General features: G+C 50.3%; 2 protein-coding genes across 2 annotated transcripts in view; one reads left to right on the top strand and one right to left on the bottom strand.

The window, feature by feature from the left end:
- The first annotated feature begins 1564 nt into the window (after positions 1–1564).
- Positions 1565–12183, top strand: part of APTX (aprataxin) — a 125218-nt gene continuing 114599 nt past the window's right edge. Inside the window, exon 1 of the mRNA XM_075740291.1 lies at positions 1565–1576. The gene's annotated coding sequence lies outside the window, so the exon portion shown is untranslated. The remainder of the gene's footprint in view (positions 1577–12183) is intronic.
- Positions 3433–11100, bottom strand: HEMGN (hemogen). Its single transcript, XM_075740544.1, has 4 exons — positions 8872–11100; positions 5578–5671; positions 4808–5112; positions 3433–3662 (listed from the first exon to the last, which is right to left on the bottom strand). Exons 1-4 carry the CDS (start codon positions 8951–8953, stop codon positions 3553–3555), a joined length of 591 nt encoding a protein of 196 aa, XP_075596659.1. The 5' UTR covers positions 8954–11100; the 3' UTR covers positions 3433–3552.

Here is a 12183-nt window from a genome sequence, read left to right as displayed (position 1 = left end):
GAGTCTGGTTCTCCTGGAGATGATGATGTCAACTTCCCTCTCCTTAGCCATCAGCCCTCAGGATGGCTCCCCATGCTCTGCAGGACGTATGGACAGGACCTGTGGTCCTGAGATGAGCTCACAGCAGCATGGTCAGCCCAGCCCCCAGTCAACATTAACAAACACCAAGCTGAGTCTCATGAGTGATGACACAATCATAGTGGTCATACCCACTGGATATAACAGCATGCCTGCCTTTTAGTCTATGTGGCTCAGGTAGCAGGTTGGAGCATCCTGGAAGAGCCTCACGCAGCCCTCTCACTAGTACAGCACAGCCAGGAGGAAAGCATTGTGTCAAGCACTAACCCAGCGCCCTGTGCTGGCCCCATAGCTCAGAAGCCATCTCCCTGAACCAATCACCCGCTCTTTATCATCAAGGCTACAGTCAAAGGTCTCTGACCTCCCCCAGCCTTCCCCTTCACATCAGACCCAGACCCTGCTTGTCATTCCAGAGGGTGGAAACTTCCTTTATTGGACACTCTAAAGACCCTGGGTAAAAAAACATCTCTCTGGGGCTCAGGAAGGAGGGAAGGGAGGGAGGAAGTGATGCATTGCATCTGCAGAACAGCAGCCTCCCTCCCCTAGACACAGCCACCCTTGCCCGCTCATCCCCAGCTGCATTCAGACAGCAAGACATACCTCAGGGATGCACATGGACCCCTACGTGTCCAGCTTTGCGTCTGAACCCCTTCCGTACAAGCAAGAGCTCTGCTGTCTGTCCTCTTGTCTGAGAGAGAAACAGTGCATTGGGAGTGAAAGTTCTGATAAGGACAGCTTTATCTTTCCTTTGGTTATTTTGTGATAAGATTTGTTGCTTGCAGGCACACCTTTCTTACCAGCTAGCAAAGAAGCCGGTTAGAGTGAGAGCAGCTCTGAGATGGAGCACAAGGTACCCAGCGTGACTGCAGGACCTCATGGTCACCAAAGACATCTCCACAGAGATGGACAGAGGTGCTTTCCCTGGTTCCCATGAGCCTCCACCTCCAGGGAGCTCCCCAGCCCTCACAGTGCAGGATCAGCACTGCTGCCCACATGTGTTTCAGCAATGAGTGTTGCTGTGTGTTCAGAGAGATCTCACCTTGCCAGGCCTTCACGACTTCCTACCGCTCCACTTCAACACTGGAAAAGGAGGGACATGGTTGTTTTGTGCCCTCTTTGACTGACAGGAGCTGTGAGATGAGTCTAATGCCTCACAGAAGTTTCTTTTCCTCAAAATCTAAAGAGCTCTGGGAAGAGGTGAGCCTAAACGTCTGCAGACATGGAGGTGGGCAGCGTGACTGATTCCCCCTCCCTGTGAGCACTACAGAGGATTGGAGAGCTGAAAAGAGCCACCAGTTCTTGCTGGCCTCCACCAGGGTGTGTGGGGTTCCACCGGGAAGAAGTCTCTCCTGGCCTGCCTGGCAGCTGCATACCCTACAGCCCAGCCTCCTTGCAACGTCATGTGGACACCACACTTGCAGGAGGACTCCTGTACAGTTTTTGTGATGGTGCTCAACTGTAACATGGCCTCCTGCCTCTCGCTCCCCTTCAGGCCAGTGTAGCCTCAGCTGCCTTCACCCAGTGTCTTGGTCTGGAGTCAGCATCCTCCCCAGCTGCAGCTCCCTCCATGCCACAGGGCTTCCGCAAGGCCCTCCAGTTATGCCATAAATATTTGGGATTATGAACAAGGTTTGGGTAGCTCATGGCAGAACGTGAGACATCTTGCTCTGCTCCCACTAGTATCAGTCACTGAAGGGGAGAGCGCAACCTTGCGTTAGCTGAGATATCTATGGAGACCAAAACAGTGCCAGGACATCTGCGTGGGAGATGCATCCCTCCGAGAACTGCCCATGGGGAATGGGCTGCATTTGCTTGGTTATAAGGCTGTTGGATGCTTTCTGCTTTGACAGCCACCCAGCTGCTTTAGAGCTTCTGGCAGTGTAGCTGCAGAGGTCATCCTGGGATTTCGGGGTGGGGAGGCTGTGCTAAGCACTTGTGAGTGCTTGCCCCTTATGTGATGTCCCTGGGACTGAAGCAGGGGCAGGTGTCAGTGATGTCCATCCTGTCACTGGAGAGATGGTGTTACTGGTGTCGCTGGTGAGATGTCGCAACTGCTGATACACAGAGCCTGCGGGGCTCTGAGACAGCAGCAGCAACATCTCCTGAGCTACAAAAAAATCCATAAATCCCCCAAATTGAGGGGAGAAAATAAGATGGAAAAAAAACTTGTGGGTCAAGATAAAAGTTTAATAAAGCAAAAGCAAAGGCTGTGTGTGGAAGCAAAGGGAAAACAGAAGATTTATTCTCTACTTCCCAACAGTGATGTCTGGCCACTTCCCAGGAAGCATGGCTGCAGTATGTGTAGCAGTTGCTCTAGTTGCTCTGGAAGACAAACGTCATAAATAATGAATGCCCCCCCCTTTCCCCCTCCTTTCTCTCAGCTTTTATTGCTGAGCAGAGGTCATATGGTATGGAATATCCCTGTGGTCAGTTTGGGCAAGCTGTCCTGGCTGTGTCCCTTCCCAAGATCTTGCTGACCCCAGCCTACTGGTGAGGGGGGTGAAAATGTTGGAGAGACAACCTTGATGCTGTCCCAGCACTGCTCAGCAGTAGCCAACACACTGGTGTGTTATCAACACAACGCTAGATACGGATACACAGCACAGCACTCTGAGGACTACTGTGGGGAAGATTAACTCAAGCTCAGCCAGACCCAATACAACCCAAAATGTGGGAAGACAGAGAGAGGGCACCCCATTCATTCCTGGCTTAAGGAGAAATCCTGGGTGCATGGCTGGGGAGCCAGGGACACAGCAGCTGTGCAAAACAGCTCCTGTCTTTGCCCCAGATGGCATTTCCCTGACAAAAGTGTATGTCAGCCAAGTTTCAGCCTGTCACACTCGGCTGTTTTCAACCATCTTTCGTTTGCCTAACACAGCGGATCAGCAAGGTCAGAGTGAGGTTGCCCAGAAATTGAAAACAAAAAGCTTTCCAGGCTTTAGGAAAGCAAGCTGTTTACTGGGAAGGAAAACAGACCATGAGAGAGACCTTCAGACTGAAGATAGTAAGACAAGGCTCTGCAGGGTTTATCAGGTGCAGGAAAAAGCCCAAGCTGGGCAACTCCAGCCAGCTAAAAATCACGGTGGGTTTCAGCTTCACAATGCCACTCACATTTCTGCAAATCAGAAATACCTTGCAGAAACGTGGGCGGATGCTTGTCTGTACGCTTAAACTGCAGCGTGGTGGGGCACCATGCAGCCCTCTGTGGGACCACCACCCAGGTGAAACAGCCTGCTGGCACAGAGGTCAGGGGGCTTATGAGCCACAGGCAGCTGGCAACTCCCAAAGGACTGCCTTTGAGCAAGTAACCGTGTTCCCCTTCATCGTAAACTGAAAGAAGCACAGAAAGCAGAATGACCAGGAGAATGTGGGCTTTATTACTCACAAGAAGAGAGCTGGTCAAAATCACTTTGTGGTTCTTATCAGAGTTAGTCAGGCAGGAGCCAAAACATTTTTTTAAAAACCCAAACAAAATTAAAAGAGAACATGTGTGTTGAAATCATTATCCTGCTCTTCACTTTCCACGGCAGCATTCAAAGCTTCTGGTATTTCTGCTTCTGCTGGTTTCAGCAACTCCACTTCACCTGTAAGGCATGTAAGAGTCAAATAATTTCCTGTTGGGGGGGCCTCATGCGTTACCCCTCCATGCTGCACTAAAGCCCCCATGGCCAGGCTCCTGTGATTGCCTGTGATGTTAGGTAGCTCCTGGTGGCCTGCCTGCTTTTCAAAGGACAGGGCAGTCCCAGGGGTTGTGGAGGGGAGCTGGAGAGGGTAAAGCCCCGGTGGGTTTAAAGGCAGGAGGCAAATGAACGCAGCCCTGATGCTCGCCCATTTGAAGATCTCAGGGCTGGGACCTGGACTGGTGTGATGTGCCCTGGTCAGCCCCAGGATGCAGAATGGTTGTTTTCCATGGCATGAGGGCATTGCACGCCTGGCAATGAGAGGCCTTTTCTTCTCCCCTGGCATAGACATTGCTGGAAATGTAGTAATGCTCACCTCCTCTGAAGCAGATCCTAGGTTTTCCTGGTTTTGAAGCAATCTGCATGCTTGGCCCACCGCCTGCTAAAGTAAATGTGCTCTCCTCTTCCCAAGCCAGATCTAGGAGCAACTCCTGCTGACCCAAGCTGCATTAGCTGTAAATGGATTTCCCAAGCCCAGACAGCAATCTGCTGTTCCGACCAGCTTAGTGTCCTCCGTGCCTCAGTCCTGGCAGGTCCCAAAGAGGTGGTCCCCTGTAGATACCCACTCCTTGCCCTAGCGCCCACCTTTCCCTCCCCCACACCCTGGTGTCAGCCCTGAAACCAGGTGGACTGTGGACAGAGCATGGTTGGGCTTTGGCTCTCCGTGAAGCTCTGGCTTCAGGAGGCCACATCGTCTCTCCACAGCATCTCTGCCCTAACCTGGATCTTGGCAGAGCCACGGAGGTGTTCTTAGGACAAGGACCTATTTAGGACCAGGGACCACAGACCCCATGCCAATGACTGACAGTAGTGGGCCTTTTATCACTCCCCATGACTTGCAGAGCAGTACCTGCCCCCACAGCCCCAACATCCCACCCACCCCTTTCACAGCTACCCAAGTCATGTTTGGTGGGGTAAGGACCCATGCCCCAGTGGTCCCATAGGCTGGTTGTTGATAAGATGGGCAACCTCGACTGACAGTCCTCAAGAGGCGGTACTGCATTGCCCCCACAATGCCCCCAAGGGCCAGTGGCTCTCCAGAAGCTCACCTATGGGATCCTGGATGCTGTCAGCCAGCTCCACCGCTGTCAGATCCATTGCAGCCAGCTCCCCCTCCATCTCATCTGGTTGCATCTCACTGACCACGTCCTGGATGGTTAGCACAGGCAGCTCTTCTTGATGCACCGGCTCAGGTGGTGCTGGCTCTGGAGGTGCTGGCTCAGCCTCCTCCTGGGGGCCAGGCTGGGACTCTGGCTCCGGTCCTGACTCCAGGCTGGGCTCCACCAGCTGCTGGCGGCCCCGTCCACGCCTGGCTCCTCTGCCTCTCCTTTGCCGTTTGCTCCTCTCCTGCTCCCTGCCAGGGAATTTCACAGAGGTGAAGAGTTGGGTGTGGGGTGGAGGACTTTCCCTTCCGCTCCAAGGCTGCTTTGCTGGGCCCCTGGCTGTGATCACAACCCAGTCCATCTCAGCAGAAGCTGTGCTTCTGCAGCGCTCCTCCCAACCCTGCATGGCAGCCTTCTGTGTCCACACTGGGGGGGCAGGAGACTGGGCACCAAGTTTTTCCCCAGCCCCATGCTGTAGCTGAGGATTGCTCGCCACCCAAACCACCACCTATGTAATCCACCCCCCATTCATCTCTGCCCTCCAACACTGCCTAGACCTTCAGTAGCTACCACCTGCAGATCATCTTTACCCACTGGAGACCGATGGGGCCCAGCTTGGCTTTGTTATTTTGTGAAGATGGAGGGGCTGGGCTGCCATGCCTGGGCTCAGGCTAAATGCACCAAGAAAACCACTCCACAGCGTAAGCAAGATTTACCTCAGAACCCATTGAATTGAATCTTTCTCCTCGGCTTCTGCTTTTCGCTTCCGGAGCAGCTCCCGGTCTCTCAAGCGGCGAGTGATGATGACATCTACAAGGACAAACTGAGTGCTAACATGACATCTGGGCCAAGGGACAGTTTGATCCCTCCCTGCCTGGTGACAGAGCACTGATGCAAGAGGCCGTACTCTTTTTGTCACTAAGTGGGTCTTGATATGAAACTGCTTGGGTACTGTACTTCCAGCTCAGCCTCAGTGGGTAGGATCTGATGACACACCACACAAAGCTCCCAGGCTCCTGCGCTGAAAGTTACTCTAAATTTCTAGCTGCAGTTTTCTCCCTGCTGCTGCAGCCTTGGGGTGACCCTTATCCAACTACCACTGTAGAGACCTGATAGAAGCATGGGACAGGCTTCCTGTGCCATGAGGACACCATGAAATCCCTTAGCCAGATATCACTTCAGGCTGCAAGATAATTGTGTTGGCTCTGTTATTACCCTGTCCCCCAGATAGCTGCAACTGGCCACTGCTGCGATTAAGATGCTCGTCTAACTAACTAACTAAGGAGAAAGCCTTGCCCTGCAGAACAGCCAGCCCTGCAACACAGGAACTCATCTGTGGGAGCAAGAGGGTGAGGGTACAGGCTTTCTTGTACACAAATACTCATGTCTATTAGGCTGAAATGCTGTAGAGGATGGTGACCCAATCAGAGACCAGAACAGGGCTAGTATGCACTGCTGGGGGTGAGAAGACTGGTCCCAAAGACCACACAAGCAGCCCTAGGCTGGTCTGCAGCTATGAAGAAGACCATGGCAGGGCTGAAGACAGGCTGACTCCTGTGAGAGAGCTCCAAAGCTGACTTTCTCATTTGGGCAAGATGTGCAGGTTACCTACAGCCACTAGGAGGAAAGGGGGCACCCCCCTGGTCCCAGTGACCCTGTGCAATGCCTTCTTAGGCCAAAGTAAGTTGTGCCTGTTTCACTGGCTGCAAAGGCTCCAAATGGCTTCCTGAGGTAAAGACATCTCAGCCATCCACACCTTGGGAAATGAATTCCTGAACTTCACTGAAACCAGCACTGAACTTCCTTCCCCATGTCTTTGTCCTAACAGGCAACATCTCTGATGATGTGGCAATAGGTCTTGTGGTTTCTGATTCAGTCAGCCATGAATTTTCTAGCTTGGACTCCAGCCTGTGATAATAAAGACCTGACTTCGATCGAGTAGCACAAGACCACTCCCTTGAGACAAAGGGTATTGTTCAGGAGCAATACCACTTTCCTGGGGCCTGGAGGGAGAGGGGACTCTTCCCATGTGTACAGTGAAGAGATCACAAAAGCACTGATTTTCATAGTTTCAAAAAACCCACACAATGGAAAAGCAAAACTACGACCTGTTCCTTCCAGATGTAATCAGATCCAGCTTCTTCCACAAAGCTCCTCAGCTCACACTAAAGTATTAGGTCAAATCAGAGAAGAATGGTCATTTTGTCATACCCTTGTCCAGCTGGGAGAACTGGCAAGGTGAGAAGGACTTCCAAGGCTGAGCTGGGACGACAGCTCTTGTATCCCAGGTGTCTGTTAAATGGTAAAAATAGTAGTCCAGGACAGAAGAAAGCAAAACAGACAGCAGGAGTCAACCTCTACCCAAAGTAGATCTTTACACAAGAGACTTGTGATAAGTAATAATAATCTTGTAGAAATTTAGCTCGGAAAGGATCTCTTTTGGTCTCTGTTCCAATGTCCTCATGAAAGCAGGGCCAACTTTAAAATTACATCAGGTGGTCCAGGACTTTGTCCAGAGAAATTTGGATTACCTCAAAGCCCACCTCTCTGGTCTCTGCACCACTCTCACTGTTATTTTTTTTTTCCTTTCTATCCACCCATGTTTGCAGCACAGACCTGGTGCATCCTGTCCTTTCCCTGTGCACCCCTAAAGAGTCTGGCTGTCCCTTCTCCGTAACCCCTGTCAGGCAGAGGATGACTGCAATGACATCTCCTCTCAGCCTTCTCTTCTCCTGGCTGAACAAGCCTGGTTTCCCCTGCATGTCCTCATATGTGGTCTACTCTAGCCTTTAGGAGTCTTGGTTGCCCTGCACCAGACTTTTTCTTTCCTATGCTGAGTTGCCTAAATCTGGGCATGGTATTCTAAGTGCTGTCTAATATTAACAACAGCCACCATCACAACCACAAAATAAAAAATAATGCTACTTTCTGTTGTTGCCTATTAGTTTTTCTCTTCTTTTATTGCTGTTTTTTGTATGGTAGTTCCAGGAGCCCCCTTTGCTCTGAGCACAAGTAGAGCTGTACAGGAGAAGATGGTTCCTCTCCTAAAATAAATTCCATCCTAACCAGACCAAACAGAAGGGGCACAGCAAGATGCAATAGGGATGTGAGGGCCACATGCAACAACAGTGCTAGAGTATCTTGGTCATGGCAAGGGCATCTCAGCATGACCAGAGATAGTGTAAGCCTCTGGGATGAAAAACACTGCGCTTGTACCACACAGGGTGCAGCAAAGTAAACTGTACTGTTCCACAAATGGGAGGCTGTACCCGATGTGAAGCAGTATCAGAGGCAGCAGGACAGACGACTCTGCCATCCACATAGCAAAAAGCAGGGAGCTGCATGGGAAGATGAGGCTACAAGTTGCAGTAGGAGGATCTGTACAGGGCAGTTTAACTGCTGAAGTACATAATCCCTTGCACATCCCTTTGCAGCCAAGGTAACTTTCTTTCACTTTCAAAATGTCTTGTGAGCCATAAAAGCATTTTTAGCTGCTTTTACCAGTCTTCTTCCCAACCCACCCTAAGCAAATTGTTTTGCACAGGTAGCAAACACCCCTCATTCACTTCTATTTGGTCCAAGAGAGCACTCCCATAGCTGCTCCAAAGCTGTCTCTCAACTGCTAGCACTATGCAGGAAAGATGACAGTAAAGCATCTGCATCCTGATGAAAAATTATTTAGTAGAGGACACAAAGATACAAAGATGAAATGAAAAGAAAAAAAATCCATCAAGCTAAAAGAACAATGATAGTATTGCCAGTCTGCAAACGACAATATATTGATGCTGCCTGCTGAGGAACTTTGTCGGAGTTGAAAAGCCTTTATAGGTGCTTTGTGATCTGAAACACAACATGGAAAAAGCCACATACATTTGCAGTTAAATGTGCATCCTCCACACCCCCCAAGCATAAACTGGTAATTACTAACTCCTTTTTTTAGAAATGAATGGTAACAAAAATCATTCTGTCCCCTCTCCAAAAACTCAGGTTAGCAGTGGTCTCATCATTACCTGGCACAGCATACTCCTCATGTGCTGCAGAGGGTTGCAGGGAAGAGTCCGAGTAAGCACTGTCTTCGCCTAAACTCTCCATCGCGCTTTGCAGGTTTGAACAGAAAGAAGCTTAGTTCCCTGGGAACGGCATCTGAAGATACTGGTGCAGCATAATGAGCGCTTGAAAAAAATGCAGACTGCCCGCCCCAAACGTCTTATCTGTCCAGGCCACTAGTAGGGTAATAATATTCTCCTTATCAGAGTGCAAAGGTATAAGGAGTCTCTGCCTAGGATCTACTGTGTGGATTACAAAACTTTTTAGTGCTTTTATACAGCAAATAATTCCACTTCAGATAGGAAATTTATACTCACTGCTGCTAAACTGTGACTTAAATGCCCTCCTTTATAGTAGAGAGAAACTGCACGGCAGGGCAGGATGCAGCACTGGCTCGCTGCTGGTTTCCAGAGGGAGATGCAGGGAGGTGGTGTTAGTTGTTGTTAGTCCTTGAAGACCCCTTGCGAGGTCTGAAACAGGGTGTATGCTGTTTGAAAGGTGTTTGCATGGGACCGTAGCAGTGATGGTGGGAAGAGACCTCCATCTCCACACCAGTCTCCCTCACAGCAGGATTGTCTGCTGCATAAGATCAGGGTGCTGTGGCATCGTATACTTTGGAAACCCCCAATGGTGCAGACTTCCAAATTCAAACCTGTCCAAGGGCTGCACCACCTTCCTGGGAAATCCAGACAGAATAACCTGGACTCCAGCCAAGGGCCTGTGCATGTTGAGGACTTCCCAATCTTCACAATGACTTGGTCCAGTACTTGGCAGATCAAGGCTACGAGCAAAGCATTTCCCTCATGAGGCAGGATGGCAATGGGCAGCCCCAGTAAAACCAGTGGGAAGACCTAGCTGGTCCCTTGCTCCCACAGGAGGATATCCTTTAGCGGTTGCTCCTAGCTGCCTGTTGCCCATCGCAGCCCCAGACCTGCACAGCATGCAGACTTACGCAGCCTCTGTAGGACCGTCTTTGGGGTCAGTACAGCTGCAAAGGGGAAGCTTCTGCTTGGTACAATGACTTCAATCCAGAGATCCTGCTCCCTGCTCTGCAGTCTGCATAGCTGGGCCCCTAGATCAGTCTGCCTCAGTTTCCTGCATGACAGAGGAGGTGGTAATCCTGGCCTCCTCTGCAAACTGTTTCTCATGCCGGGATAGCACAGAAAAGCTTAAGGTTATACTTGTGCATAACAATTGTGCTGGACCAGGGACATGTCCCCACTTTGGCCAGTTTCTAACACACTCAGTGCCTGAGTATTTGGGATTCAGCTTCTATTAGCATTTTCTCCATGAGATACTCAACTGCTTATGCTCTGGTGAGGTGCTAGTGCCCTTAACACCCCCTCCCCAATGAATTCAAAGTGGCTGCAAGGTTGGTAGAAGAACCAGACAATGTGGCTATCCTCAGATCCTCTGGGAATTGACATCCTTTCGTGGCAGGGATGATGCCACCTCCTTGTGCAGTTGCAAGACTTGCCCTGGAGCAGAGCAGCTCCTCAGGGGTGAGCAGATCTGGCCTGCCTCCAGTCTTTGCCAGGCTTTTTTTTCTTAAATGTACAGCCTTTGCTCTCTGCAGGTTCTCTCTCTAGGTCCCTAGAAGCTGCAGTTTGAAATTCCATTGCATGTGGGTTTCTTAAGATGTAACCTGGGAGTCCATGGTCATCTCTGCTGCCTTTCTGTTTATCCCTTGAGTTACCACTGTGCTCTAGGACTCCTCCCCTGTGTCCACTGCAGATTACGTGGTACCTCCAGAGAGGTGGGGCAGGTTTAACAGCCCCCAAAGAAGCAGCAGGGTGGTGGCAGCAGAGCAGATATGGGAAGGCTCTGATATGGGAGGGTGGGCCAGGAGCATGGATGGCATAAAGAGATGTGAGGCTTCCAAGCCATTCACAGGGGAGTTTCTTTTAGTTCAGTCACAAGTGAAGGCAAGGTGTCCCATGCTGGTGTGTGTGTACCAGCACTGTGTGATGCTGCATGGCCCTGGGGTCACCCTGCTTCATGCAGACATCCTGAAAACTGTATCTGGCAGGATGCTTTACCATGCAAATACAGTGCTTGGGGAGGCGGAAAACATATCACACTGTGAGTACTGTGTTCAGTTTTGAGCTCCTCACTACAGGAAAGACATTGAGGTGCTGGAGTGCATCCACAGAAAAGCAAGGAAGCTGGTGAAGGGTCTAGAGAACAAGTCCTGTGAGAAGTGGCTGAGGTGACTGGGGTTGTTTAGTCTGAAGAAAGGAGGCTGAGGCAACACCTTATCACTCTGTCTTCTCCCAAGTAACAAGCAATAAGATAAAACAGCCTCAGGTTGCACCAGGGAAGGTTTAGCTGGATATTAGGAAAAATGACTTCATCAAAAGGGTTTTCAGCACTGGAGCAGGCTGTGCAGGGAAGTGGTTGAGGCACCATCCCTTGAGGTATTTGAAAGATGTGTAGATGTGGCACTTAGGGACACAGTTTAGTGGTGGACTTGGTAGTGTTAGGTTAACAGTTGAACTGGATGATCTTAAGGGGCTTTTCCAACATAAATTATTCTATTCTATGATTCTCTCTGCCTGGCTGTAGGGGGACATCACATGTGGAAGCACTTTTCCAAAGAGCTTGACATATTCTGCACAGCTTGCAGGTGATATGAAACACAGAAGAAAGGGTGGAAATCCCTGGGTGTTTCAGTGCTCCATGGGAACTGGGTGCATGCTCAGGCTGTGGCTAACTCAGCTTCTCACACCTCCCATGTACTCAGTCACTCCAAAGCCTGGTGAGGTCTGATAAATCACTCTTGACTCAGCAGAACATTGCCATATGGCACTGCAGAGCTTGTACCGTGAATGTTTCTCCATTCCAGCCACCTTCTAGCTGGGTAGAAACCAATACATTTGTAAAGAACATGTGTAAAAGAAAGAGTCGCAGTGCCCTCAGAGTCTTTAGAGGTGCTTAATGGAATAGATGGGCTTTAAAATCTTACAGAGCCTGCACTTCCCTCTCTCAGGACCAAAATCCCAGTAAAGATTTGGCTGTTGTGTGTGAATTACTTTAAATCCCAAAGAAGTAATTTTATTATCCCATGGGAAGGCTTTGGTGATGGGTAACAGTGCAGAAATTACAGGCTCCACCACCTAGTTTCACGTTGTCTCTGCTCTGAAGAGCAGGGACTGAGAGGCAGAGACTCGCCCACAATGCCAGGGACACTGGGCTCATTTTAGAGCCCAGGGTTGCCTCCCTGTCCCCCACCAGCACCAGCAATGCAGCAGACTCTTCTCCAGCAGAGCTCTGTA

Source organism: Balearica regulorum, chromosome Z (genome assembly GCF_011004875.1).
Source record: "Balearica regulorum gibbericeps isolate bBalReg1 chromosome Z, bBalReg1.pri, whole genome shotgun sequence".
Lineage (NCBI taxonomy): Eukaryota > Metazoa > Chordata > Aves > Gruiformes > Gruidae > Balearica > Balearica regulorum.
Note: the sequence above shows the minus strand (reverse complement) of the source record. Positions and strands in the feature narration are given on the sequence as shown.